At 34.9% G+C, this 27,691-nt stretch overlaps 1 protein-coding gene across 2 annotated transcripts; it reads left to right on the plus strand.

Annotated features, from left to right (window-relative positions):
• The first annotated feature begins 4,752 nt into the window (after window positions 1-4,752).
• CHORDC1 (cysteine and histidine rich domain containing 1) lies at window positions 4,753-26,903 on the plus strand. Of its 2 annotated transcripts, none has more exons than XM_035265273.3 (11): window positions 4,753-4,923; window positions 8,857-8,906; window positions 11,531-11,587; window positions 12,865-13,022; window positions 15,648-15,751; window positions 16,359-16,417; window positions 20,650-20,720; window positions 21,732-21,837; window positions 23,863-23,982; window positions 24,390-24,452; window positions 24,719-26,903. In XM_035265273.3, exons 1-11 carry the CDS (start codon window positions 4,860-4,862, stop codon window positions 24,863-24,865), a joined length of 999 nt encoding a protein of 332 aa, XP_035121164.1. In that variant the 5' UTR covers window positions 4,753-4,859; the 3' UTR covers window positions 24,866-26,903. The 2 variants fall into 2 exon arrangements, with proteins under 2 accessions (XP_035121164.1, XP_035121165.1); XM_035265274.3 differs by having other exon boundaries at window positions 16,362-16,417.
• Window positions 26,904-27,691: the final 788 nt, after the last annotated feature.

Consider the following 27,691-nt stretch of genomic DNA (forward strand, 5'->3'; position numbering starts at 1 on the left):
AGTGCTTACACTATACTATATGTTTTATGTGTATTGTTTAATCTTCACAGCACTCTGTTATCAATGTTTTACAGATAAGAAAACTCAGGCTTATGGGCCATTTTGGCAACTGAACTTTGAAGCATTAATCAGAAATAAGAAGGTTAAGCATCTCTGCAAAATAAAAAGATTATCAGATTTTAGTTAAGTAAAGAAAAACAAGATGCAATCTATCTGCTGTATAGTATAGAAATGCCCAAACGAGATGACACAGGTAAAAGATGAATGGATAGGGTGAGGTTTATTAGGCAGAAACAAAGAGAAACATGGCAAAAGTTGAAGCATTAATATCAAGGTAGATTTCCAAACATACGAAAAATGTTTCAAAACATACAAAAAATACAAAATGATACGAAGAAATTCTTTTTATATTAAAAGCATAAATTATGTAAATATAAGACATGCATCTTTATAGGATGAATGATATACATTCAAAATACATAAACCACACACTGCTCAAAACACAATCATAATGGATGAAATTAATATGTCTTTCTAAGGATAAAGTAGACCAAATAAAATAGTCATTGAAAAGCTGGTTTTTTGTCCTCTTCATGATGTTAGGTATATCAAAAATGAATATATATTTACTACATTTAAAAAAATATATAAGAGTATAAAGTAAAATATTAACTTTACTCTTTTAAACTCATCTTTGTCTTTATACATAGCCATTATTATAAAAGATTAATGGATTATCTTTTTAAATATTATTTTATTTTATACACGTACATAGATACATACACACCATATCTATAATCTTTTTTAAGATAATGGAACTTAATTATTATTATTTATTTATTTGAGATACAATTTCGCTCGTTACCCAGGCTGGAGTGCAATGGCATGATCTCAGCTCATTGCAACCTCCTCCTCCTGGGTTCAAGCGATTCTTTTGCCTCAGCCTCCCAAGTAGCTGGGGTTACAGACATGCACCACCATACCTGGCTAAATTTTGTATTTTAGTAGAGGGTTTGGCCATGTTGGTCAGGCTGGCTCAAAATCCTGACCTCAAGTGATCCACCTGGTTTGGCCTCTCAAATTACTGGGATTACAGGCACAAGCCATCATGCCTGGCTCAAAATAATAAAGCTTAATTAAACTTATTTGAATGTTTTTATTTTAAGAAATATTTTTATCCCAACCTAGCAAAGCAGGACAATATTCAACCCCAAGTAATACAGAGAACACCACAAAGATATTCCTCAAGAAGAGCAACCCCAAGGCACATAATCATTAGGTTTACCAGGGTTGAAACGAAGGAGAAAATACTAAGGGCAGCCAGAGAGAAAGGTCAGGTTACCCACAAAGGGAAGCCTATCAGACTTACAGCAGATCTCTCAGCAGAAACCCTACAAGCCAGAAGTGAGTGGGGGCCAATATTCAACATCCTTAAAGAACAGAACTTTCAGCCCAGAATTTCATATCCAGCCAAACTAAGCTTCACAATTGAAGGAAAAATAAAATCTTTTATGAACAAGCAAGTACTCAGAGATTTTATTACCACCAGGCCTGCTTTTACAAGAGCTTCTGAAAGAAGCATTACACATAGAAAGAAACAACCAGTATTAGCCTTTCTAAAAATATACCAAAAAGTAGAGAGCATCAACATAAAGAAGAATTTACATCAACGAATGGATAAAACAGCCAGTTAATATCAAATGGCAGTAATCCTAAATTTAAATTGACTAAATCCCCCAATCAAAAGATACAGCCAAAACCCAACTGTATGCTACATCCAGACCCATTTCACAAGCAAGGATACACAAAGACTCAAAACAAAGGGATGGAGAAAGATTTACCAACTAAATGGAGAGCAAAAATAAATAAATAAATAAAAAGCAGGAGTTGCAATTCTCGCATCTGATAAAATAGATTTTAAAGCAACAAAGATATAGTGGTAAAAGGATCAATGCAACAATAACAGCTAATGATCCTAACACCCAGATACATAAGACCTATAAAGAGATTTAGACTCAACAAGACAGAAAATTAATAAGGATATCCAGGACTTGAACTCAGATCCGGAACAAGTAAACTTAATAAATATTTATAGAGCTCTCCACTTTAAATATACAAAATATACATTCTTGTCAATACCACATCACACCTGCTCATAGGTTTAAATGAAATATTGATTGGCCATTATTAATACCCATTTTTAGAATAAATCAACATTTCCATTCTCTCTCCCTCTTTTTCTTCCTCTCCTTCACGCCTTTTTTTCTTTCCTTCTCTCCTTTAAAAAAAAAAAAAGAAAGAAAGAAAAGAAACAAACAAAAAAAAAACGAAGAGACGGGAGGATCACTTGAGCCCAGAAGTTCAAGATCAGGCTGGGCAACATCATGAGACCTCATCTCTACTAATAATAAATTAGTTGGGTGTGGTGGTGTACACCTGAGCCCAAGAGGCAGAGGCTGCAATGAGCCATGATCGAGACCCTGTCTCAAAAACAACAAAAAGAAATATCCTTTAAAAATACTCTCTCAATTCTATTTTTCTTGTGCCTCTTTTTGCTCCCATTTCTAGCAAAATATGCTAAAAAATTTATCTACCTTTCATTGTCTATACTCATTCCCACCCCATCACTCTTGAATCCATTCCAATTCGTTTCTTTAAAAAAAAAAAAGAAATATTTTTAAATGCAGAAAAAGACAGCACTATGATAAACATTCACTTTGTACCAAAAATAATTGAAAATTGTTTTATGTTAACATACTTAAGTCTTTTGTTAACAACAAATAAGATAGTCAAAGTTAAAGCATATTTTGGTATGTATGGGGGTAAAGAAGGAAGGGAAGATATATTCAATGTCTATATAAAATATACATGTAAATGCCAGAAAGTTTTTTGAACAGTGGGTGGTAGCACTGAAGTGTTGGAATGGAAATGCAAGTGGAGTTGGGATTGAAACAAGCTGTTTGTGTATCACTGTTTTTCTGATTCATAAGAATAATTTTATTTTTACAGTTTCTCAAAATACCCAAGGGAGGAATATAAATTCCTATATATAATATGACTTTGTTTTTTAACAAATATAAACATATGCTCTGGGTGACAGGAAATACTGAAAATAAATTTACCATAGAGTTATTTTAGCCATTCAGTGCTTATTGCTGGGTGGTAGAATTATGGTTGACTTTGTTATTAATATACTTCTGCATTTTCCAAATTATCTACCATATTCTGATTGTAAATGGTACAGATGAAAAACTAGAAACAAATATTAAAATTGTTTAAAAGATTTAGTTTACTAACAATCCTGGTAATGTTGCATTGATACTAGGATGTTCAACACAACAGATTTGGTCACAACTAAAACTTTTTAGAGCTCTCCACTTCTTCATTTCCAATTGTGTGTGAAAAATTTTTAAGGTCTATTACTTAATTACCAAATTGTAAATTGGTACCATCTTTTGGAAAGCAATTGGCTCTATATAGCTCTAAAATCTTAAAGTTATTTAAAAAGGCTGATGTCATTTACCCCAGAACTGTTGCTTTCCACAAATTTTTCCAAAGGGGGAAATTTGAAATAAGGAAAATAATATACAAGTTGATTACTGTAACTTACATATAATAAAGTTGGGAAAATTCGAGAAAGGTTACATTACAGTGGATTCATTCAAGAGAATACTCCATCATTTGTAATAATGATTACAAAACAAAACAGAAAAATATTCATGTTAAGTTAAATGAAGAAGAAAACATGTATCTATGTTGGGATTACAATATAATAATTTAATACTTCTAGGTAGAAGAGAACGTAATATGAAAACTAAAAAGTCTTTTTTTCAGGGGTAGGAGGATGTGAGCCAGATCCCTAAATAACCTTGAGACCAATGGAAACTGTGTATAGATTTTTAGGTTTCTTACAAGCTGCTTATCTTATTTTAAGATCCTTCAGTGTATGTTATCAAAAAGTGTTTGCTTTTCTTTCAAACGTCCCACATTTGGGAAATATGCAAGTTGGAGCCAATGCATTACTGTAATTTTTATAATGCACTTGAAGTTTTACTAGCTGTTCCAATAGTGGAGTACTGAGTATTGAGAAATCGTTTAAGTGGGAGCTCATATGAAATATTAACAATTACCCCAGGGCCTTAGAGCAATTGTGATCATTTCTGGCACAGTATCAGATCCATAATTTTGTTCTTCAGATTTTTACGTGTTTTGTATTTTCAAAGTAACGTGAACGAAACTGTTCAGTTATTAAAATTGCTCCCGAGAGGAGGGCACCGGAGACACAGACACGCGGAGAGGTTCGTCCACTATTCCTCTCCTCATTTACTAAGCTCCCACCTCTATCCTGAGGATTTGGAAACACTGTACGATTGCACACTTATTGTGCACAACTAAGGGGTCAGAAGATACCCACCGGGCAGTCTAAGGCGCAGCCTCAAGGCAAGGAAGAAGGATGCCGGGCCGCAGGGGATGAGAGGACATGCCCATTGCCAGTGAGGACTGGGGAAGTCAGGAGACAGCTGTCAGTCTCTTGGACACCTTCAGTTTCTGCCCAGTACATTTCTCTTCCGCTATTGTCTGGGCTCCACCTCCGACCCGCAGTTGCTACCAGCTGCAGCAGTCCGACCTATTGTAGCCCGGGCTAGTGCCGACCTCCTGCTGCTTCCTCCGCCGCTTTCCTTCTCCGCTGCGCCTGCGCGACCGGAAAATTCGCGAAGGTTCCTGAAACGCCGCTGATCGTTTCCGGAAGCCGGCAGTCGCCTTGGTCGTCAGACTAGGGCTAGCTACACGGGAGTGGCCACGGCATCCTCTTGCCATTCCCGGCGTTTGGGCCTTGCTTGTGACAGTGGGAAGAGAAAATGTCCTTGCTGTGCTACAACCGGGGCTGCGGTCAGCGCTTTGATCCTGAAACCAATTCCGATGGTAAGAGGAACGCGCCGCCAGCCCTCCCTCCCCTCTCCACCTCATCGGCGGGGGAGGCCCATTGGGCCGCAGGGTGTCCGCGGACGTCCTGCAGCCGTTCTCGCGCGGCGCCAGGTCTAGGTCCCTCCTGGGCGCACAGCCCGCCGGCACCCCGCCTGGTGTGCCGCATTCCCTTGGCTATGGCCCGGCCCCGGCGCCCGACTGCCCTCTGCCTCTGCGGAGAGGGACGCTCCCCTGGATCCATGTGTTTCCCCGGTCGTCCCCGCGCTGGGTTTAAGTCGCCTGGAATTTAGAACAAACACCTTTCTCCTCGGGCCCCCTAGTCTCTGGGGAAGCAAAAGTTAACGAGGTACTGGTGAGCTTGCTTTGCAGTTCCGCAAGTAGTGTTAGCTGTGATTGCCTGCGCCAGAGGGAGCGAGGGTCGGGACTTGTCCTAGCGAGTAAGCCCTGCCTCATAGAAGTTTGTGTTCAGTCGATCCGCTGTTACAAACCTCTTGCGAGTGTTCTAGGTGAGGGACATTAATCTGTATCTTTACACTGTTTTGGTAGGTGCATCCTGGTGGTACGTTAGTTATCTTTTTCTTACTGGCATCCTTTGTTGGGTATTGTTGTTGTGGTCTCCACGTTTTAATACCATTGCTGACTCCAGTATAAAATGATCGAATGTCCGCTACAGCATCAAGATGTCGAGTTAAGGATCCAAAGCGAAAGTGACTACTAGGTGAAGGACGGGAAATGATCAGTGAATTGAGATTTTGATTGATGAAGAAGTGAGACGATTCCTTGCGTATTGTGAGAAGTGACAGCACGTTTTCAGATCGAACTAGCATTTAGTTTATGTCTTCTGCATGCTAGACATTATCGCTTTATCATCTTAATCTTCATAACAACCGTGGGAAGCGTGCGGTATTAATTAGATCCATTGATTGAGAAGCTCCGTTCAGTGAGGTAGTATTAATAACATCCTTCATCACTGTGGGGGAGATGAAAACTCATGCCTTTTAAACTCTTCACCTCTGAGATGTTTGAAATACTTAGGTTTGGCACACAGGTTTATTGATTGCATTATTAAAACAGGGTTTTAAAGAAAAGGTAAATCCAATCTATGCAATACTCATGTTACGGACACTGACATTTTTATGATGCAGATATGATGCTACTCAAGAGGAAAATTGTGAGATTTCAGTGGATGACAAACTTGAGAAATGATTTGAAAGCACTTTGATTTTGGTAGCCTACATAAAAAATAATTGCATTTATGTCTGCAGATACTCTACTTTAATATCGAATATAGGGGAAAGGCTGATGTTTTGCTGTATGGGACAATAAAGTTCAGGGGAGATAGCCATTTGTTGGAAGTCTGTATCCATGTGTGATTTGGTGCAGTGCATAGGAGAAAATGACCAGTAAAAACAAAGAATAAACAGTCTCAATAATTGGGTGGTCAGCAGTACCCGATACAGCAGAGAAATTCGAGTAAGATCGCTGAAACTTCAGTAAGATCGCTGAAAGTATATTTACTTAAGCGAAATGAGGTTTTTTTGTTTTTTTTTTTTAAGAGGCTTAGAATGCGTTTTTCAAGTAAGTTGGTTAAGTGGATGGAAGGAGAAGAAAATGGAGATACGGAGTAGGAGACAAGAACTAAATAGTAAGGTTGGTCGGTTTTATAGGAAGAGGTTTGACGTTGTACAGTTGACAGAAATAAGTTAAAGAAGTAAATACACAAGCAAGTTCCATTTTGCATGAAGCCATATGATGGATCTGCCATCCTTAAATATCTTTTGAAATCTACACTAAATGCTTTTTTTCTTGGTGCTGCGGCATAATTACCATGCTTGTTGACTTAGAGTCTCATGATTTTTTCCCCTTATAGACAGAAATTAGACTCCCTTTTAAGCTGATAGAACGTTTTAATTTGTAACACAAGTTAAAGGGTGTTTGAGGGAGACATAGTTGGCAACTTGCATATGTAAACACTTATTCTAGAATAAACAGAGCTTCACAAACAGTGTTTTATTTAATCCACGTATACGAGGAAAACTGAAGGAACTAGTGGCAAGCAGCAGTGAGAAATTTAGCCAGGGTCAGACCCAATGTTAGAAGCCCTGGATAGTTAATAACTACTACTGTGTTGCAGCTTCTTACCCATAAAATATTAATTTTACCAAAACTCTTAAAACTGATAAAGGATAAAGAATGTCCAGCTGCTTATTACTTCTTGTTTTTGAAAGCACTGGTTTTCTAATTGTGTTCATACTAATTGTATGGTTTGGATCTGACTCATTCCTGCTCCCATTCTGCCAAAATTGACTAGTATTGTGACATTTTATGCCTCTGATTGTGTTAAACATTGTACATTTTATGTCTCTGACTACCTTAAATTTGGTATTTAAAAATACTGTATCCTCTATTTCCATTCCCCTCTCAACTTCATGGCCTTCTGCATACCCATTTCTACTTCCGATCTCCTTTTTCAGCCCTTAATTCCACAACTACCCTGTATTAATAACATCTTTCTGATCCATGGGTTTACTTACTGTATCAGGAAGTTACCTAACACTTTGTTTCTACATTGGCTAGTATCTAGGCAGCACATGGTTACTAAGGAAGCAATACTGGCTAGTAATACAGGGTAGGGAGATACTGTGACCACCAGGAATTAATTATTTTGAGGCAACAGCAGGAATCAGGTAGTAGAGCAGAGGTGTCCAATCTTGCCTTCCCTGGGCCACATTGGAAGAATTGGGCCACACATGAGGTATACTAACACTAGTGATAGCTAATGAGGTTAAAAAATACATTTTTCTAATGTTTTAAGAAAGTTTACAAATTTGTGTTGGGCTACATGCAGAGTCATTCTGGGTGGCATGTTGGCCAGGGTTGTTGTAGAGCATTGAAAGCTCAATAGACTTGAAAGGTTTAAAGATATTTTACAAGCAGATTGCAGAGGCGTGAAGCTGTTACCTGATTTTTAAAAATATAATACTCCATCTTGCAAGGTGTAATAAACCATTTATATAAAAGAATTAAGTAAAGATTGATGGTGTAATGGGGAGGGAAGTATAGAATAACACCCAGTGAGAATCCTGAAAATAAACTATAGAACTTTAGACCTTTTTTTTGGAGTGTGGGGACAACAGATTGCTCTGTTGCCCAGGCTGGAGTGCAGTGACGTGATCTCAGCTCACTGCAACCTCGGCCTCCCAGGTTCAAGCGATTCTTCTGCCTCAGCCTCCCAAATAACTGGGACTACAGGCATTCACTACCACACCTCACTAGTTTTTGTACGTTTAGTAGAGATGGGGTTTCACCTTGTAGGCCAGGCTGATTTCTATCTCCTGACCTCAGGTGATCCACCCACCCCAGCCTCCCAAAGTGCTGGGATTACAGGCATGAGCCACTGGGTGCCAGCCTAGAGGGCTTTTTAGTGAGGTTTGTACCTAGGAATTGACTGCTGTCTAGGAAAGTTAAATTAGCAATTAGATACTCTGAAAAAATTTTACAATATTTAAAAGGTTGAGCCTGTTCTTCCAAAATATCTTTTAGAGAATCTCTTGTGAAACCTTTATGGATTAATGCATGCAAGAATACTTGGAGTTTGAGAGTACATCTGTAAAAGCAGATCTGAAAAATGAAGGCCAAAATTTGAGGGTTTGAAGGTTTGTTACTAAACAAATTTTACTACCAAGATTAGAGGAATATAAAATATAACTGTTAAACAATTCTGTATTGTTTTTACCCATAGCCATCATACTCTTGAATTAGGATTTTTAATACATTGCACTTCGTGCTGCACATCAAACTCAGTCATTTGTACCTTTTTAAAATACCTGTGTTTGGAAAAGGATTAAAGGTGAACACCTTAAGGAGATAATCATGTATACATTTTCTTCATTATAATGAGTGGTACTTTTTTCCTTCTCTTTTCTCCAGAGGCTTGCACATACCACCCAGGTGTTCCAGTCTTTCATGATGCCTTAAAGGTAGGAACTGTATTTTCATTTCCTTCATATCTGTGTGGTAAATTGAGAGATGTAATACTAAATCTTTTTTCTCAGCTAGTGACTTTGTTCTTAATGACCTTTTGGGAGGTGCTTTAAGCATATGCTCCACTAAAGGCAAAGAAGACAGTAGATGGTGACCTTAAGGTCTTTTCCAGAAATAAAATTGTATTTATATTTTTATTTTATTTTTTTTTGAGATGGAGTCTCACTATGTCGCCTGGGTTGGAGTGCAGTGGTGCAGTCTTGGCTCCCTGCAACCTCCGCCTCCCTGGTTCAAGCGATTCTGCCTCAGCCTCCCAAGGAGCTGATATTACAGGAGTCCACCATCACGTCCAGCTAATTTTTGTATTTTCAGTAGAGATGGGGTTTCACTATTTTGGCCAGGCTGGTGTTGAACTCCTGACCTCAGATGATCCACCTGCCTCAGCCTCCCAAAGTACTGGGATTACAGTTGTGAGCCACCATGCCTGGCCTTAATTCTCATTTTCAACACCCCTTTCTTCACTTTTGTAATATTTTGGAAAAGTAGAGTGGTTGTATTGAATCTCAGTCTGTCACTGCTGACTAATAACAGCTCTAAAGTTTAGAAAATATTGTTATGTTAGAAATACTTAATGCTAGTCTCAGGACAAACACGTAAGTTTAGAGTGTTTTTTTCCTTAAAATAAGTGTTACCTATTTTCCAGCTATACTTCTTTGATGTTCTGGAGAATCGGTTGCCTGTTGCTTGACTAGATTTTTGCTGGTCATTTTTTTAAAATTCATGATAATATGATAAAGACTTGTCCTTTGTATATCTCAAAAGAAAATGCTGTAGTGGAGCTGCCATGCTTTTAGGTACTATTACTTTGGTTCTCAGGAACATAAGTAGTATTAACGTGTTTAAATATTTTTGGTGCCCTTCAAGTGTCTAATTATACCTTCCAGAGAGTAGTTAGACTCTTTTGGATTTACTGTTATACCACCACACCTAACCAAAGATGTATTATTAGTCTGGTTAGTTCTGAGTGAGGAAAACAGAGCAGGCATTCAGTAGGGCAAGTTGAGACCTTAACTCCTCCTTTCCTATTTTTAGTTTTACAAATCTTTCTGGGGGTGGAAACTGTGGTGCTGTGATGCCATTGCTCTTTTTTTCTCTCACCTGCACTGTTAATCATTTCAAGTCTTAATGATTTCACTTTGAAGTATTTTTGCTTCTCTTCTGCAGTTGCAGTGTTTATTATTGTCTCTATTTTATAACCATATCTTAAAGTCCTAGACTTTCCAAGATTATTGGATTTCACAGCCCAGAAGATTTCAGATAAAATGTATATATACATCAATATAGGGATACTAGTTTTCTATTTGGCCAAGTAAGAAGTTAAACATTGCATTGACAAAAGAAAGACTATTTTAATATTAGGAGGGGCATATTCGTAGAAAAGGGCAATTTTGCTGAAAAAGACAGCTAGCAACCTTATATCACATAACTTAAATTTATTTTTCCTTTTCTCATTGTACTGAGGACTAGCATAGAATCCAGATTGGCATTTGGGAACAGCTGGCCTACCTATTTTCACATTTTACATGTATCATAGTATCTGACATAATTCAGTACATGATTAAGACAGTAAAACTTTTTCTCTGTAGAATAACTTTTCTGTTGACTATATTATTGATGCTATTTAAACCCTGTATTTAGGTAGTAATTGATCTACATCTCAATTCACAGTAAAAGAGAACTAAATTTAAAAATAAAGGAAAACTTGAATTACAGGATATTTAAAATTTTCTTTAAAGAAAAGGAACCTACAAGTTCATATTGTGGGAAAAAAAACTGCCAATTTTTTATGCAGTCTATTGGAAAATCAGAGAGATCCAGGTAGATATGTGCAAAGTTGCTTCCTAATCTGAATTAAGGCCCAAATCTTAATCTGAAGTTCCAAGTTTTGAGATTTTGCGTTTTTGTTTCTCTTTTCTCTATAATACATTGGAATTAAGAGATGATAATTATTTAAGCCATTTTTTGGTAAGTCACTTGATAGTTTGTTCAGAAATTACAAATAGTAATACAATTTCTGTGCCTTTATGCTTCTCACTGAAAAGATCACTTCACCGTCAGAGACTTAATAGTGCTTTGGTTGCTGTGTTAATCTGTGTTGTTCTGAAAATAGAATGCCTATTGTGAAACTAAAATGGATTATGTCTAAAAACTAAATTATAGTTATTATCTTTAATGTAACAGATTCAAAAGTCAAATACCTATACTTATTTTGAATATTCCTTAAATATGTTATAATTTTAGGAACTTCGCAATGTTTTTCTTCTAAAAAGCCAGACGTGATTGTTGAAAACAGAAGCAGTTTTTGTTTTATAAACGTGCTTCCTTTGATGATAGGCCACAGCACAAATCACTTAAACATTGGTTAATTGGTTTTTTAAAAATCAAAGACTAAAGTTCATTTCACTTGATTAAGTGAATTATATAGAACAGTAAAATTTTGCACTCTGTTTACATGCAAGTTACTGCAGGACACAAGTAGATAAGTGCAAGTAGAATGTTTTCGTGGGTCATGGTTCCCATGCAAATAGAGTTTTTAGTGTCTTTCTCATATTTTCCATAGGGTTGGTCGTGCTGTAAGAGAAGAACAACTGATTTTTCTGATTTCTTAAGTATTGTTGTAAGTACTAATTTTTTTTTCTAGATTATCTCCCTAAAAGTACACATTATAGAAAGCTTCAGATTTGAGGAGTCTGATTTCTGATATTGATTGATTGGTCTTCATCAGCTTGCAGATAACACCTTTTAAAAAGCAGCTCATCTCCCTTCCACAGCTTCTGAAATAAAGAATCTGTTTTGGGGCCGGGCGCGGTGGCTCATGCCTGTAATCCCAGCACTTTGGGAGGCTGAGTTGGGTGGATCACGAGTTCAAGAGATCGAGACCATCCTGGTCAACATGGTGAAACCCCATCTCTACTAAAAATACAAAAAATTAGCTGGGCATGGTGGCGCGTGCCTGTAATCCCAGCTACTCAGGAGGCTGAGGCAGGAGAATTGCCTGAACCCAGGAGGCAGAGGTTGCGGTGAGCCAAGATCGCGCCATTGCACTCCAGCCTGGGTAACAAGAGTAAAACTCCGTCTCAAAAAAAAAAGAATCTGTTTTGGAAGTTAACATTTTAAGGTATTAGTTACTCACTTGTGATTTGAGATTTGTTCTTTCTGTTATACTGAAAGAACATCAAGAAGGAAAAGGTGATATGCAACAAGTTAAAGCCTTTTCAGTTAGGAATGATAAAGTTTTATGTAATATAAGATGCTATTGAAATATATCATTTTGTATACCACTAAGAAAGAAAACTAAAGCTGCTAACAAACTGATAAGCTATTGACTGTATCATTTCAGAGGTCTTAAAAGTGTATATGATAATTCAACAGAACGTAGTAGAAAAGTAGCTAACATTTGTTGAAGGTTATCACCTGCCAAATGTGCCAGGCATTTTATTATTTAACCCTCTCAGAAAATATCTTATGTGACATTGCCTCCATTTTACAAATGAGGAAATGGAGGTTTAAAAAGATTTTTTTGCTTAAGGTCATATAACTAATAACTTAGGTTGAGAACTGAGTCTCACATTGAGGGCTTTTTGAGTAACAGATATTTCTGTATAACTAGTTTTTACAGTTCTTTGTGAGGTTCTCCAGAATTATTCTAACGTAAACAAGAAGTTTATGCTTTATGTTTAATAGAATAAGTAGATGTTTATGAAGTGTAATTCAAAGGCTTTTTAAAAAGCCTTCATTCATATAGCACATTTGGTATTCTGTTTTTAATTTCTTAAAATCAGTATAATGAAACTGGAGAAAACGTGAAATAGAATTTATCAATAAAGAACTGAAAAGATAGTGTTTCTGTTATCATGTGTAAAATAGATAGCTCTTAATATCTTTCACTAATAGGGCTGTACAAAAGGTAGACATAATAGTGAGAAGCCACCTGAGCCAGTCAAACCTGAAGTCAAGACTACTGAGAAGAAGGAACTATCTGATTTGAAACCGAAATTTCGGGAACACATCATTCAAGCCCCTAAGCCAGTAGAAGCTATAAAAAGGCCAAGGTATACTTTATAGAGTTACCTATTTTTGTCACACTTGAATAATACTTGTTCATGGTAATTTGTGATTTAGCATGATACCATTTGTAGCTACTTTGTAGGCCATCAAGCATTGAATTATTTGGTTTCTCCCTTAAATCTGCCTTAAATTTGTATTTCTCTTCAACTTGAGAGCATGTGCACAATACAAATTCATAGCAGATTCACATATTGTACTCTCATAATTACAGAGACATGTATCATCAGGGTGGGGGAGTCACACACTTTTCTTGTGCCTTGGAGTACATCTTTTTCACTGTGGCATGGTGAAATTCTCTGAAGCAATTTTCCTTGTCATGGAATGAGTTTGAAGTGGAAAAGAATGCAGAGGCCTAAAAATTCACGCCTCTTTACTTGCAGATGCCTGAAAATTACCATTCACCTCATTACCACTAGTGAATTTTTAATGCATTTGATTTGGATGGCATATTTGTGAAAGTAGTCTTAAAACCACTTCTGCTCATTGTACAATAGAATTGTACAGATTCTTCATACTTGCCTTCTGATAACGAGACTGTGTATTCCCACACATGTATATTGAGTACCTGTGTTGAACCAGGTCTTCATGCTGCACTTCTGCTACAGTTGCTTTAGAATCAAACCACAGAACTTAAAAAAACAGGTGATTTTTTTGGGCTGCAAATAGGCACCTATTGAAATTTTTATTCGTGGTATGAACTCATGCTTTTCCCCTAATTGTCTATTGATCCTACTTAAATGTGTAGAGTATTGAATAATATAGAACCAAGATAAGAACCCTAAGAGACTTTAGACATTAATTTGTTCATTAGCAGTCTATAGATTATTGCTAAGTAAACTACTCAGGATGAGTTTATTCTCTCTCCATCTTACATACTCAGAAGAGACTATCGAATGCCATGTTGATCAATTTAGCAGAAAAATAATTGGGAAAAGACAAAACTGTCATGACTCATTCTTAATATATTTAGTAATATAATGCAGTCTGTACTATAATACTATGAGTTAATTTTTTCTTTAATGGGCTATTATTTTACTTAAAGGGCAGTGAGAGGCCAGGCACTATGGCTTAAGCCCATAATCTAGCACTTTAGGAAGCTGAGGAGGGAGGATCCTTTGAGCCCAGGAGTTTAAGAACAACTTGAATGAGATTCTGTCTCCAAAAAAAAATAAGAAAGAAAAATTAGCTGGGTTTGGTGGTGTGCTCATGTAGTTGCAGCTACTCAGGCTGAGGCAGGAGGACCTTGAGAGTCACTCTTACTAGAAAAATTAAATATTTTATTCTAAATTCATTTGGTGGTATTATAAAAATTATGAGCATATAGGTGTTTACATACTTTTTCTTTTTTAAGAGACAAAGTCTCTTTCTTACCCAGGCTTTAATAAAGTGGCTATAGCTCACTGCAGTCTTGAACTCTTGGGCTCAAACCATCCTTCCGCCTAAGCCTCCCAGACTGTAGGTGTATGCTACTATGACTGTGTTAGTCCATTTTCACACTGCTTTGAAAAAACACCTGAGACTGAGTAATTGATAAAGACAAAGAGGTTTAATGGATTCCTAGTTCCACATGGCTGGGGAGGCCTCAGAATCATGGCAGAAGACAAAGGAGGAACAAACGAGTATCTTACAGGGTGGCAGGCAAGAAGAAAACATCAGATTTTCTGAGACTTATGGACCATCATGAGAACAGCATGGGAAAAAGCTACCCCCATGATTCAGTTACCTCCCACCAGGTCCCCCCCAACAACATGTGGGGATTATGGGAGCAAGAATTTAGGATGCGGATTGGGGTGGAACACAGGGAAACCGCATCAGTGACTAATACTTTTTATGTTTTGTGGAGATAGGGTTCCACTATGTTGTCCAGGCTTCAAGCAGTCCTCCTGCCTCAACCTCCCAAAATATTGGGATTGTGGGCATAAGGGACCATGCCATGCCTGTGTACTTTTAAAATGCCTCGTTAGGTTTTTCATTGTGGATATAGGATGAATAGCCTACACTTTTGCTTTGTTTATTCGTATGCTTAATACTTACTTATTGAATGGACTTAAATTGTGTATACAATACTTAGCCATTATGACATGTTAGAAGATATTTTTTTAACCTTACTGAAATTGCCTTGCAATATGATTATAGCTGATTTATAGATGCATATGCCATTGTCCACATGAATTAATCCCCACTGGTAGAAGTGAGTACGGATTCACTTAGAACTAACTTACTTATATTTCCTGTTTATTATGTGCTCAGCATTTAGCTTGGGCATGGGCTGTAAAACTACTTTATGTTCCTTTCCTCAGTATTACTCATCTTGAAAAACTTGGATTCTTAGTCTTTATTCCCTTCTCTTTAGTGCAACTGATTAATAAATATGCTGGCAACAGTGTGATTATTTGAGACTTACTATTCTAATATAAAGAGCTTTTCTGTTCAAACTGAATGTAGATACATTGTAACAATTATTTGTAAAATACTTTATACTTTTTAATGGGAATCATTTGATTCACAAAGCATTTGGTTTCTCAAAAAGCTTTTAAATTTATTAATTTGGAGTACAAATAAATATTTTGGTATATTAATAATGGTAATAAGGTTTCAAAATTCTTCAGCCCAGATGAACCAATGACAAATTTGGAATTAAAAATATCTGCCTCCCTAAAACAAGCACTTGATAAACTTAAACTGTCTTCAGGGAATGAAGAAGATAAGAAAGGTAAGATTTTTATTTTGTTTTATTGTAATTTATTTTCTGGTACAGTTAAGCAGTTATTTAAAAGTGAGAGCATCAGTTTACTGAATATAAATAGGGAGAAGTAGCACATCGTAGTTAAAAAACTTACTTTCTTCTAAATGTCAGATACAATATACCACAAATACTCCAGAACTAATAGGTGAGTTCCATATGTCTTTATTCAAAATGAGAACCTATGGTATATTTTTTTCTTTTATGGTTCATTACTTTTTTAAGAATGAGCTAAGTTTCTTTGATAATTTAAAATATTTTCTTGCACATTCAGTATTCTCTAACCTTACACCTGGTATCATGGGAGGGAAACATCCTTTCATGATTTCTTTTACAAAGTTACGATATTGGCTATAACATTTTGTTATGGAAAAAAACTGCATTGTCAAAGACATCAGGTCCTCAAAAAAAAAAAAAAAGAAATGTGTCATATATCATTTTGAAGATACAGGCAAAACCTGGTCACAGTTGTTTTTTTTTTTAAATATTGTTTTCTGGAAAAACCTACTTTTTAAGAATGGTGCTGCAGCAAAGTTCTATTTTAACTTTTTAATTTGATTTTTTTCCTTTGTTTCAGAAGAAGACAATGATGAAATTAAGATTGGGACTTCATGTAAGAATGGAGGGTGTTCAAAGGTATATATTAAAAAATTTGTGATGTGCTATGAAGTAAAATTTTAATTTTGAGGAAAGTGCAGTTCACTGACTCAACAAATACTTGCATGCTCATTATATATTGGACATTATGCTGAGGACTAGGGCTACAGTATGGATAAGAGACTCTGTCTGAGTAGCATCATGTCCAATAGAATAATGGAAATAAGTAATTCCAAGTTACTTATTAACATTTACTAAGTACTTATTATGTGCCAGACATTTTATGGGCTGGAGACATAGTATCAAATAAAGCAAAAATTTCTGTCCTTACAGAGCTGATATTATAGAATGGTGAGAAGAGCAACAAATAAGTAATTAGATATTACAAATCAAGATGATTGGAAGAAAATAGAACATACTGAGGAGTGCTTGGGAGCTGTTTAGTAAGATTATCGGCAGTCCTTTTTGACATAGTGACACTAAATCAGAAATCTTCATGTTGTACTGTATGGACTATGTAAACCTGGGGGAAGAGTGTTTTGGAATGGAGAAGCTTGAGCAGAGGCTTTAGAACTTGGCTATTCAAGAAATAGCAAGGTTGGTGGAGCTTGGGCAAGGATAGCAGGTAGGAGAGGTAGACAAGATTATGGAGGTTCTTAGAAGCCATGATGAGGTATTTTGGCTTTATTCTAAGTATTTTGAGAAGCTATTACTTCTTTATTTATTTCTAACCCTTTAGAGAAGGGTTTTAAAAAGATTCTGTGGCTGGTGAATGGTAAATATGTGGTGACAGAACAGGAGTGGAATTGGAAGAAGAGAAACCAGCTAGGATGCTGTTATGGAAGACCAGGCAGTGAGATTGGAGAATAGTTGTGTTGAGAAGTGATTAATACGGGATGCAGTCAAACATATCAATAAGGCCTTTCCCTGCCTCTTCCTACATGATGTAAAATTTGCATATCCTCCAATGTTTCTTCTCCTCCTTTTTTCTCCATTGCTCTTAATCACTTTATGTTACTTATTTGGCATATTTATTTTGCTTATGATCTGTACAATCTGATTCCCCCTGCAGATGTAAAAGTTGTGAGGATAGGGATTTTTGTTGTTGTTCTTTGTTGTATCTTGAATGCTTAGAATAGTGCTTGTAGAATGAATGATACATTTTGGAAGTACAGTACAGATGGTTCCCAACTTACCATGGTTAACAATGGTATCATCAGGATATAACCACATTGCAAGCAAAGGAGCTTCTGTCTGTATTAGGATTTACTAATGGACTGGATAGAAGGGAACTCAAGCATGTGGGTAATTGGTGACATCATCAACCAACAAGGTGAAAATGGGGTGGGGGAAGGTTTTCACTTCTTCCTCATGTCAAGTTTTAAATGATTTAAGGAATGGAGATATAATTTTATTTACATGTATATGAGGTAGAAGTAGTAGATAAAAGGGAATGAGTAATTACTGGAGTGGGGAATGCAGTACAAGTGATAGGATAATAAAGGAAGATCAAGGAGAAGGTATCAGATGGGTTTTGAAAAGTGAATGACAGGGAAAATAGAAAAAGGGTATTTCAAGCATAAATAATAGCAGAAGTATAGAGAAAATTATGTGATGATAAAAATTTGCTGCTGTGGAGTTGAGATTAACAGAGATAGGTAGGCCTGGCCAGATCCTAAAAGGGTTTAGTAGTACAGGGAACTTAGATTGTATGTTAGATTGTGGAGGCCATCATAATTGGAGAAATTTTGAATATTTTTTACTGAAATATAACATTGAAGTTTGTTAAAGGATATACAAATACAAGTTTGTAGCTCAAGGGATTTTCACAAAGTGAAACTCATTATCAGTGCAGACCACTCCTTAAGCATTTTGTTACTCTCTCTCAAATGTTTTCCTGTCAACATAGGTTAGTTTTTTTCTCTTTCTGAATTTAATGTAAAAATAATCATAGAATATGTACTCGTGTTCATCTTCTTTTGAATAATAATGCTTGTTTTATTAATCTTTGTTGCATGTAGCTGTAGTTTTGTTTTTTTAATTCCTTTTAGGTATGTCATTATTTATATGTGCCACAAATAATTTTTGCTTTATATTGTCCTGTAATTTAAAAAAATCGTTTTTGAATAATGCTATTATGAACATTCTTTTTGAAATGGAATTTCGCTCTTGTCACCCAGGCTGGAGTGACAAGATCATAATGGCATGATCTCAGCCCACTGCAACCTCTGCCTCCCAGGTTCAAGTGATTCTCCTGCCTCAGCCTCCTGAATAGCTGGGTTTACAGGCCCCCGCCACCAGGCCTGGCTAATTTTTGTATTTTTTACTAGAGACAGGGTTTCACCATGTTGGCCAGGCTGGTCTCAAACTCCTGACCTCAGGTGATCCACCCACCTTGGCCTCCCAAAGTGCTAGGATTACTGGTGTGAGCCACTGCACCCAGTCTGTTATGAACATTCTTGTCGATGACTTGTTCCATTTCTAGTATTTTGGAGATTTTTTTAAAATTTTGGCATATGTGCATTGTACTTACCAGTTAGTAAGGCATCCCTAATCTGAAATGCTCCAATGAGATTGCCTTTAACCATGATGTTGGCTGTCAAACAGTTACAGATTTTGGAGCATTTGGAATTTTGGATTAAGTATGCCCCTGTGTGTATCTTTAGCATTAACAGATACTTCCACATAGTTTTCCAAAGTGATTGTAAATCTTTTCATTTCTACCAGCAGTATGTGAGGCTGGTTCAACTTGTCCTACAGTTTGTTAAAATCTTGTTATGCCAGTTCTGTTTTGTTTTTTAAATTTTAACCATTCTAGTGTGTGTGTAGTATTTTCATCATGGTTTTGATTTGTACTTCCCTAATGATGAGTGCTTTCATGTATGTTTATTAGCCATTTTTATATCTTTTTGTGAAGTGTGCAGAATCTTTTACCTATCTCTCTAATGTCTCTTTCTTACCAATTTGTAGGAATTCTTTAAATGTTTTAGCTTTGAGTCTTTTGTCAGAAGTTATGTGCTTTTTCACTCTCTTAATCACTTTAATAAACACAGGCTTTTTAATTTTAATAAAATCCAATTTGTCCAACATTTTCTTTATGACCAGTGCTTTCTATGTCCTGTTTAAGAAATTGTTGCTTACTTCAGGACTGTGAGTGTTTTCTCATGTATAGGCATATTTAAATATGTGAATGACCTGGAACTGCTTATTTTATAATTAGGTATGACGCGGATGTAATTAAAGAACTTTAAACAAGAGAGTGATAGTAATTTGATAATTGAGAACAGAAATTGAACGCTAAGAAATGAATTAGTAGAAACCTGTTAGTATAGTCTGATTGCTTAAAATCTGCTAGTTTATGAGGAAGATTAACAAATTAAATTGATATATTCATATCAAATTGATGAGATTTCATTATAGATTACCTATGGGTAGAGGGAAAGGAGATGCTGAAGAACTACAGGATTTTGCTTTGAGAAACTGAGTATGGTGCCATCAAATAATATGGGGAAAATAATAGACTTTGGGGACAGTAGCATTAAGTTTAGATGCTAACATACTGAGTTTTATGTTTTTGTGAAATATCTTGAGATATACACATCTAGTACTGTACTTTGGATTTATAAAAGATAAACAGAATTTTATTTTCTGTTTGTAGGTAGTCGCTATAAATACAAAAATAGAAAATATACTACTGGCTACATCCATGTTTTATTAACATAATTTTTTGTGAATTCATCTGTAGAGCCTCCATCTACAGCAGCAATGGGGCCCGGATCTTCCAGACAAACCCTGGATATATATATAGGTCTGCAGCTCATTTTACCCTTTATAGGGATAAGAAATCACCATCACTCAGGACTTCCAGAATTGCTTATTAGATTTCTCATATTATTTGCTAATACCTACATGGAGTTTACTGTACACATAAGTCATGACGTAACTGTATTTCTGTTGAGAGTATTAATTTCTTGGCATCAACATTGTTTTCTAAATTTAAGTACTTGAATATGATTGGATGGGATCTCATACTCCAAAGGCTGAAAGTATCTTAATATGACTTTCTCGCAGGGACCTAAAACTTAACCAAGTCCAAAAGGGAATCATTTTTCATTTTTTTAACAGAATGGCATGGGATGGATTTATGAATTTTGTAGGTAATTGTCATTTAAGTATTTTGTAAAGTTCGTAGAGTTCATCAGTACTGCAAATATGTATGAGATGTAACTGTGAGATATGCAGCTAATTTTTTTTCTCTGTTTCTCTTTTAGACATATCGGGGTCTAGAGAGTCTAGAAGAAGTCTGTGTATATCATTCTGGAGTACCTATTTTCCATGAGGGGTAACTTATGCATGACTTACTAACATACTCTGTGGTAGAATTTACAAAGTTAAACAGGTCTGTCTTTAAACACTGTTTGCAATGCAGTGTGTTATTAGGCATTTTACTTACATTGTCATTAACATCTTCCCAATAACCTAGAAATCACAGGGGTTTGTATGTTTCTACATGAGAAAACAGAAGCCAGGTTAACAGTTCTTAAGTGGTCATTGAGATATAAACCCCCTGTTTTTCTTTATACTCTATAATTAAAAGTGTTTTTCTTTATACCTTATATCTCTATTTGGGCTAAATTTTTTGTTTGAAGGACTGTCCTACACATTGTAGGGCATTTAGAATTTTGGGTCCTGGGGCACTAAGATACCATTTTCCCAAGAAGACCCATACTTTTCCACCTTCCTCAATTGAGAGGAACCTCTCTTCTGTATTACGTTCTAGTTTATAGAAATGCAGCACTGTAAGAATCTTCCACTCTGTTTCCACATTCTTCAGGATTTGAAACCTCAAGTTTTGCCTTGATTTTTGTCTTCCTCTTTTCAGTTTATCTCAAGTAAATAATAGTGGGTATAACCTACTTTGGGATATGTTGTATAATTATTAAATTTTAATTTGTTTATATTGACTTATTGAAATAGGTTATAATTCTTTGGTCATAAAAGTTTTTGGTAGCTTCATGAAGGAACTGGAGTGTGAGTCATCACTGAAAGGCTGATTTGGAATATATGATGGTTTTAAGTGACTTCATTCAGGAAGACTATACTTGCAGGGATCATTTCTATAGTTTAAGTGTCTACTCAGGAGCTTCAAGATTACTGTAATAAACAGCAACCTGGTTTTAAAATATAGTCTTCCTGATAGATACTTTACATCTATATTTAGCTGTTTAGTAACTTAGATACTTGAGTTGCACACTTACTGACTTCTTTAAAAGTCAGATTTATCCCTAAAATACTTCTAGATTTAATTGGTTGTGAGATTTTATTTCTGAAATTTTTCTGTAATAATTTAAAGGATGAAATACTGGAGCTGTTGTAGAAGAAAAACTTCTGATTTTAATACATTCTTAGCCCAAGAGGGCTGTACAACAGGGAAACACATGTGGACTAAAAAGGATGCTGTAAGTAACTCTTCCAAAAGTAACACACTGGGTTTATATTCATCTGAGTCATTTTTTAAAGATCTGAAATTATTCTGTCTTTAGATTTAAAAAAAGTTTTCTTTTTTTGCACCATAAAGCTTTGATATGACTACAAAATAAAATGAATCTGAGTCAAGCCACTGCTTTTTGAGCAAAATAGCCATTGTCTATTTTGATACAAGCATGTGGGGTTTTATGAAACACTTACACCTGACAAAATTAAAGCACTTTTTTTGTCTTTTTATTTAATAAAATTAGCTCCATGGCCTGTTCTTAATTTTTGTTCTTTAAAAATTACTTTTCTATGAATTTGATAATGTTAAACATTTAGACCTCTGATTATTCTTTTGGCCACTTGAAACTTCATTCAGTCATTTACAGATGCACAGACACTTCACCTAGTGGCGGGAGAGGAGAATAAGCAGTCTTGTTTCAGTGGAATTCTTTTGAATGCCTCTGCTTGCTAATGGGATATTTATCAAAAGAAAGAAAAAAAGCATCAGTTCTTTCCCTAGACAGCTTTTTGAAAAGACTTGGGGCTATGCAAACACTTTCCCAAAATCCCATTAAATTGTAAGAGGATGGGCAACTTATTGCTTAATAAGTTTTTGTCTGTTAGTTATAGTTAGTGTAGTTTATAATGTATTAAATTTTCAAATTAATTTAGAGATTTCAATATTTGAATATTGTATAGTTGCTGCTTCTTAACAACACATAGTTGGATATTATAAAAATATGCCTGAAGTTATAAAAATTCATCTACCACAAAGCTATCAGAAATGTTTTTAAAATAAAGTGATCTATATATCATATAGTCCAGAAATTTGAAAATTTTAGTTTGAAAAAATAAAATGTTGTTTTCTATTATGTTGAGAGTATAATCCTAGATAAAATGAAGTATTTTTTCTCGTTTTTTAACGTATGCAGTTTTCAGGTATTAAGTGTCTAAATAGCCAAGGGCAGAAATGTGAGTGATATCTATAATTTAAATTTAATGTAATTGTATCAAAATGAAAATTGTACCTTTTACAACGTAGTGTCTCAGAATTCCTGAATTATGTAACTAAATTGTTCCCATTTATATAACAAATCACCATTTGCCTCTGTTAAAAAAAGAAAATTACTGATAGGGCAGTATACTACTGGTATGTAGGATTATTTCCATAATCAGAAAATCCAGAAGTTATTTGTTCTTTATGAAAATGGGAAGAAAGTAATAACTGATCAGGTTTTTTGCTTTTTTCCTAGATTCTGATTTGTAGAAAATAAATAACTTTTCTAGTCCATGAGGTTTAAGGTATTGTCTGATTTATCCCACTAAGCAAATGCCTTTCATTTCAGTCTTTAAAGAATGTTTTGATGACAGTACTTAGTAAATTACAGAATGTTAAAATTGGATTAAATTTAGTAGAAGTTCTTAAATTGTCTTTTTAAAGGTGTTTTAAAACTATGGCCCTAAAAGAAAAAAACAAAGGATAGGAATAAGTGTGTTCTCAAATCATAAATGTTTTGAAGAATCTTTATATCATGATATATTTTGTTGTTTAAGCCACTTGGAAAATTTAGAAGTTTTTTGCCCTTAAACATTAAGTGCTTAGTTGTGCATGGTAATTTTTTCTAAGTTAGATGGATTGAATTCCTGTTTTTAAGAAATTAATTATGTGGCACTTTTTTTTTTTAGACAGTTTTGCACTGTCACCCAGGCTGTAGGGCAGTGGTGCAATCTCGGCTCACTGCAATCTCCGCCTCCTGTGTTCAAGCAATTCTCCTACCTCAGCCTCCTGAGTAGGTGGGACTCCAGGCATGTGCCACTATGCCCAGCTACTTTTTTTGTATTTTTAGTAGAGACGGGGTTTCACTGTGTTGGCCAGGATGGTCTCAATCTCCTGACCTCGTGATCTGCCCACCTCAGCCTCCCAAAGTGCTGGGATTACAGGCATGAGCCACCGTGCCCGGCCCCTATGCAGCACTTTTTAAACTTACAGAGTTTCTCTTATATTACAGGGGAAGAAAGTTGTTCCATGTAGACATGACTGGCATCAGACTGGAGGTGAAGTTACCATTTCAGTATATGCTAAAAATTCACTTCCAGAACTTAGTCGAGTAGAAGCAAATAGCACATTGGTAAGTACACCTAATAATTTTAGGTAAAAATTCTTTTATCAACATCATTCTTTGTTACTGTATTTTAAAGTATTGTTCATATCTCAGCTGATTTAGGGGTAAGATTTTATAAGGACTCCCACATGAAAATAATTTAAATTACTTCTGTGAAACTATTTTAAGTGAAAATTTCTGCATAATAGAGTTACTGAAACATCCTGGAGATTCTGTAGTAGATGATTTATCAAGTAACATAGTTCTTAGTTCCAAGTATGAAACTTGAAGCCAAGTATTCCTTTTTGTCAATGGCTTTTCTCATACGAAACAATATAGTATTGACCCTTTCTTAAAACAGCTTAATTTATTTTTGTCCATCTTATTTTTATAATCAGTGTTTGGTACCATAAACCTGTGTATATCTTTTTCAGTTAAATGTGCACATTGTATTTGAAGGAGAGAAGGAATTTGATCAAAATGTGAAATTATGGGGTGTAAGTATTACCAATTTATTATAAGAATTTCTTTCTGATAACTTAAGATATCATTTGTAGAATAAAAGACAGTTCTTTTGTAAACACCGATGCAAAGTATAGATATATAACTTAACAATGTATCCTCCCAAGAAGTTTAAGTCTATATATAAAAGAGGCCTTTAGAAGCTTGGATCTGGGATTACTGGCATAAGCAAGTCTGATGTTTTCCTCTGAGGTTAATAAAACCACCCAGGTTTCTTGTAATTCTCTTCAATATGTTACAGGTGATTGATGTAAAGCGAAGTTATGTAACTATGACTGCAACAAAGATTGAGATCACTATGAGAAAAGCTGAACCGATGCAGTGGGCAAGCCTTGAACTGCCTGCAGCGAAAAAGCAGGAAAAACAAAAAGACGACACAACCGATTGAGTGGGAGATGGGAGGAAGGCTATTACATATTTCAGAATTCTTAATACTGTGTGAAGTGGTGGCTTGCTGCTGTAATCTTTTGTTGTTGTGTTACTGAATCTGGCATTTCAGGGTTAACATTAGGTTCTTAAAAGCCAAAGTTAGTCTGTCTTTTTGTGCCTCTCATCTTTCTTTTGTATAATTTAAGATTGATTATTCGTTTCTCCTTAATGGTAGGAACCACAGTTGTGTCCTATACTTGATGAGGCTGGAAAATAGCCCATAACCATACTTACAGTATTTTTTTTTATTTCTTTGTTAAGCAGAGAAATATTAAGGAACATGTTTTTACATCTTTCTATTTCATAATTAGTAAAGCAAGATGAAATGTCAAATTTAGTCAGTTTTTTTCATGGATTTGTGTTTTTACAGTACTTGAAAATATTTAAGGAAGAGATGATGCTCTGCAGTTTTTTTCTATGTGGGAATGATTAAGGAGGATTAAATCTGGGATAGTGTAGTAAGTAAAGGGGAATATATGAATAGTTTAACAAATTAGAATTTGTTTACAACTACATGAATTTTTAAATTACATCAAAACTTACATTACTTGCCAAGCAGTATGATGTAAGAGTACAGGAAACATAAATAAGAATACAGGGGTATCAATCTGGTTAAAATTCACCATTGTATAACACTAAGCAATAATCTTAAAAACCTCTTTCCTGAATATTTAAATGTGTTTGTATGGTGTTATGACTAAATTGTTACTGATTTATAGAGTAAACCCTCCTAAAACCTTTAGTTAAATATAAAAAGAAAGTATATATATCTGTCTCCCTGATGGAAAACTATATAAAATTGTAGACTTAAGAAGTTTGTGAAAATGCGTTAGGATATCAGAAAACTAAATATATGGACTTATTTTATGACTGTCTATTACATGTTAAATAAAATAGCTAAATTCTTTTGGAATTTTTTTTTTTAAATAATTCATGAAGAGCTTCACAATTCTAGTGATACAATGTGATTATATATTGTACTTTATATTAAATATAGGTAACACAGAATTAGATTTGTTTGGATAGGTTTTGAGGCAGTGCAGAGCTCAAGAAGAAAAATTAGGAAATACTACGAATGCCAGAAGTCTGGAAGAACTTAGAAAGTTTGGAAATAAATTAAACTTATATAGATTTAACATGAAAATAAAAGGGGTTTATTTCCCAAACCCCTCAAGTCTTTTCTGGTTTTTTTTTTTTTTTTTTGTATTTATGGAATTCTTAGAAAAATTTACAAAAGTACTGTTTTAGTTAATAAAGCATATATATCATTCTGCTACCATTAGAAAATAACTTAGATGTAGTTTATATAATTGCTGAAAGGTATAGCTCTGTTGCAAATAAAAACTAAAAGATCTGGCAACCAGACTTTCATGACATTAGGCCACCATGACAAGAAACTCTGGGCAGTAAAAGTTGGACTCACATAGAGTGCATAAGCATCTAATGCCTTGAGATGTATTTAAATTTTTCAAGTTATCTTTCATGATGCAAGAACTATTTAGAGACATGAAGTCTTTATGGGTTGGGGGAAAGGTTGATACTTAGTTTGATTAAAGTTAAGTATTAATATGCCTTTTTTAAATAATTCTTTCTGAGGCTGCTTTCCCCTAAACAGTATCTTAATTTGTTATATGTGATTGAAATACTATTTAAAGTAGTGAGTTATTGTAATCTCATATTAGTTGCATTGATCAAAACATTGATGTTTTTAATATGTGTGTGTATATATATATACACACACACACACATACACACACACATTATATATATAGCTTTTATATTTAGTCTACTTACACTAGTGACCATGGTATTTCATTTCTTATTTCTTAAGGAGCCTTTGAATTTGTTGTCCAGATAAAAATCTGAATGACATTTATCTTAAGACTCATACATACATAAAGGGAAGGGACACAGTTATTGTTAGGTAACATATGTTTTACTGTTGGTTTGTCAAAAAAGTTAATAAAAAATGCTTTACTGATTCGTTTCTCTAAAAATTTGCTTTCTTCTTTAGCATTAAAAATAATTACTATAGTAAAGCAGTCAAGGCTAGGTGTATTATATGTATACTTGGTAACTAAACGTGGGAAAGCTAAAATGCTATTTTTCTTTCATAGCACATTTACTAGTATAAAGTAAGGTCCTGATAAGTTGAGCCTTTTTATAACCTCTTTCTTTGACCTAGTTTTAGGTTTACAGAAAAGTTGTAAAGATATAATACAAGAGTTTTTTATGTCTTATATTAATCTTAATGTTAAAATCTTACAGTATCATAGAACATCTACAAAACTTGAGAAGTTAACCTTGGTACAGTACTACTAACTAAAGTAGAACATTTAATTTTTACCACATGTTTTTAGTGAAACTCTTCAAGGTCTTAAGACCTGTCCTACTTTTTTGGTAATAATTTAACCCAGTAATTTATAAACAATTATGATATGACTAGGAATCCACAAACGTTTATACGCTGAAGATGTAACTTCTTGATGTAACTGTATACTGGCAAAGAACTATAATTTTATTTTATTCTAATTTATATTTTATACAAGGGAATTTAAGAATTTTCTTCAGAAAATTACTCAATGATTGAAGTGAAGAGAAACTTAAAGAATTTTGTGAATATTTAAAGGGACTTTGAGTTATTTCCCTTCTCCAAACTCTCGATTCTTTTTTTAAATTTTTTTTTAACCAGTTATTCCCCAGCCTGAAAATTTATGTCAGGCATAGTAAGTAAACTCTTAAAAGCTCATTTATGAGGGCTGGTATCCCTTTTAGAATATTTGGG

This window comes from Callithrix jacchus, chromosome 10, assembly GCF_049354715.1.
Source record: "Callithrix jacchus isolate 240 chromosome 10, calJac240_pri, whole genome shotgun sequence".
Taxonomy (NCBI): Eukaryota; Metazoa; Chordata; class Mammalia; order Primates; family Cebidae; genus Callithrix; species Callithrix jacchus.

What these genes read in the sequence shown, in the direction of transcription:
- CHORDC1 (XM_035265273.3), top strand. Translation starts at nt 4,860, where the DNA reads ATGTCCTTGCTGTGCTACAACCGGGGCTGCGGTCAGCGCTTTGATCCT. An exon ending in TCTTTCATGATGCCTTAAAG is followed by an intron (nt 8,907 to 11,530) that starts GTAGGAACTGTA and finishes TATTTTCCATAG; the next exon opens with GGTTGGTCGTGCTGTAAGAG. An exon ending in TGTGGACTAAAAAGGATGCT is followed by an intron (nt 21,838 to 23,862) that starts GTAAGTAACTCT and finishes CTTATATTACAG; the next exon opens with GGGAAGAAAGTTGTTCCATG.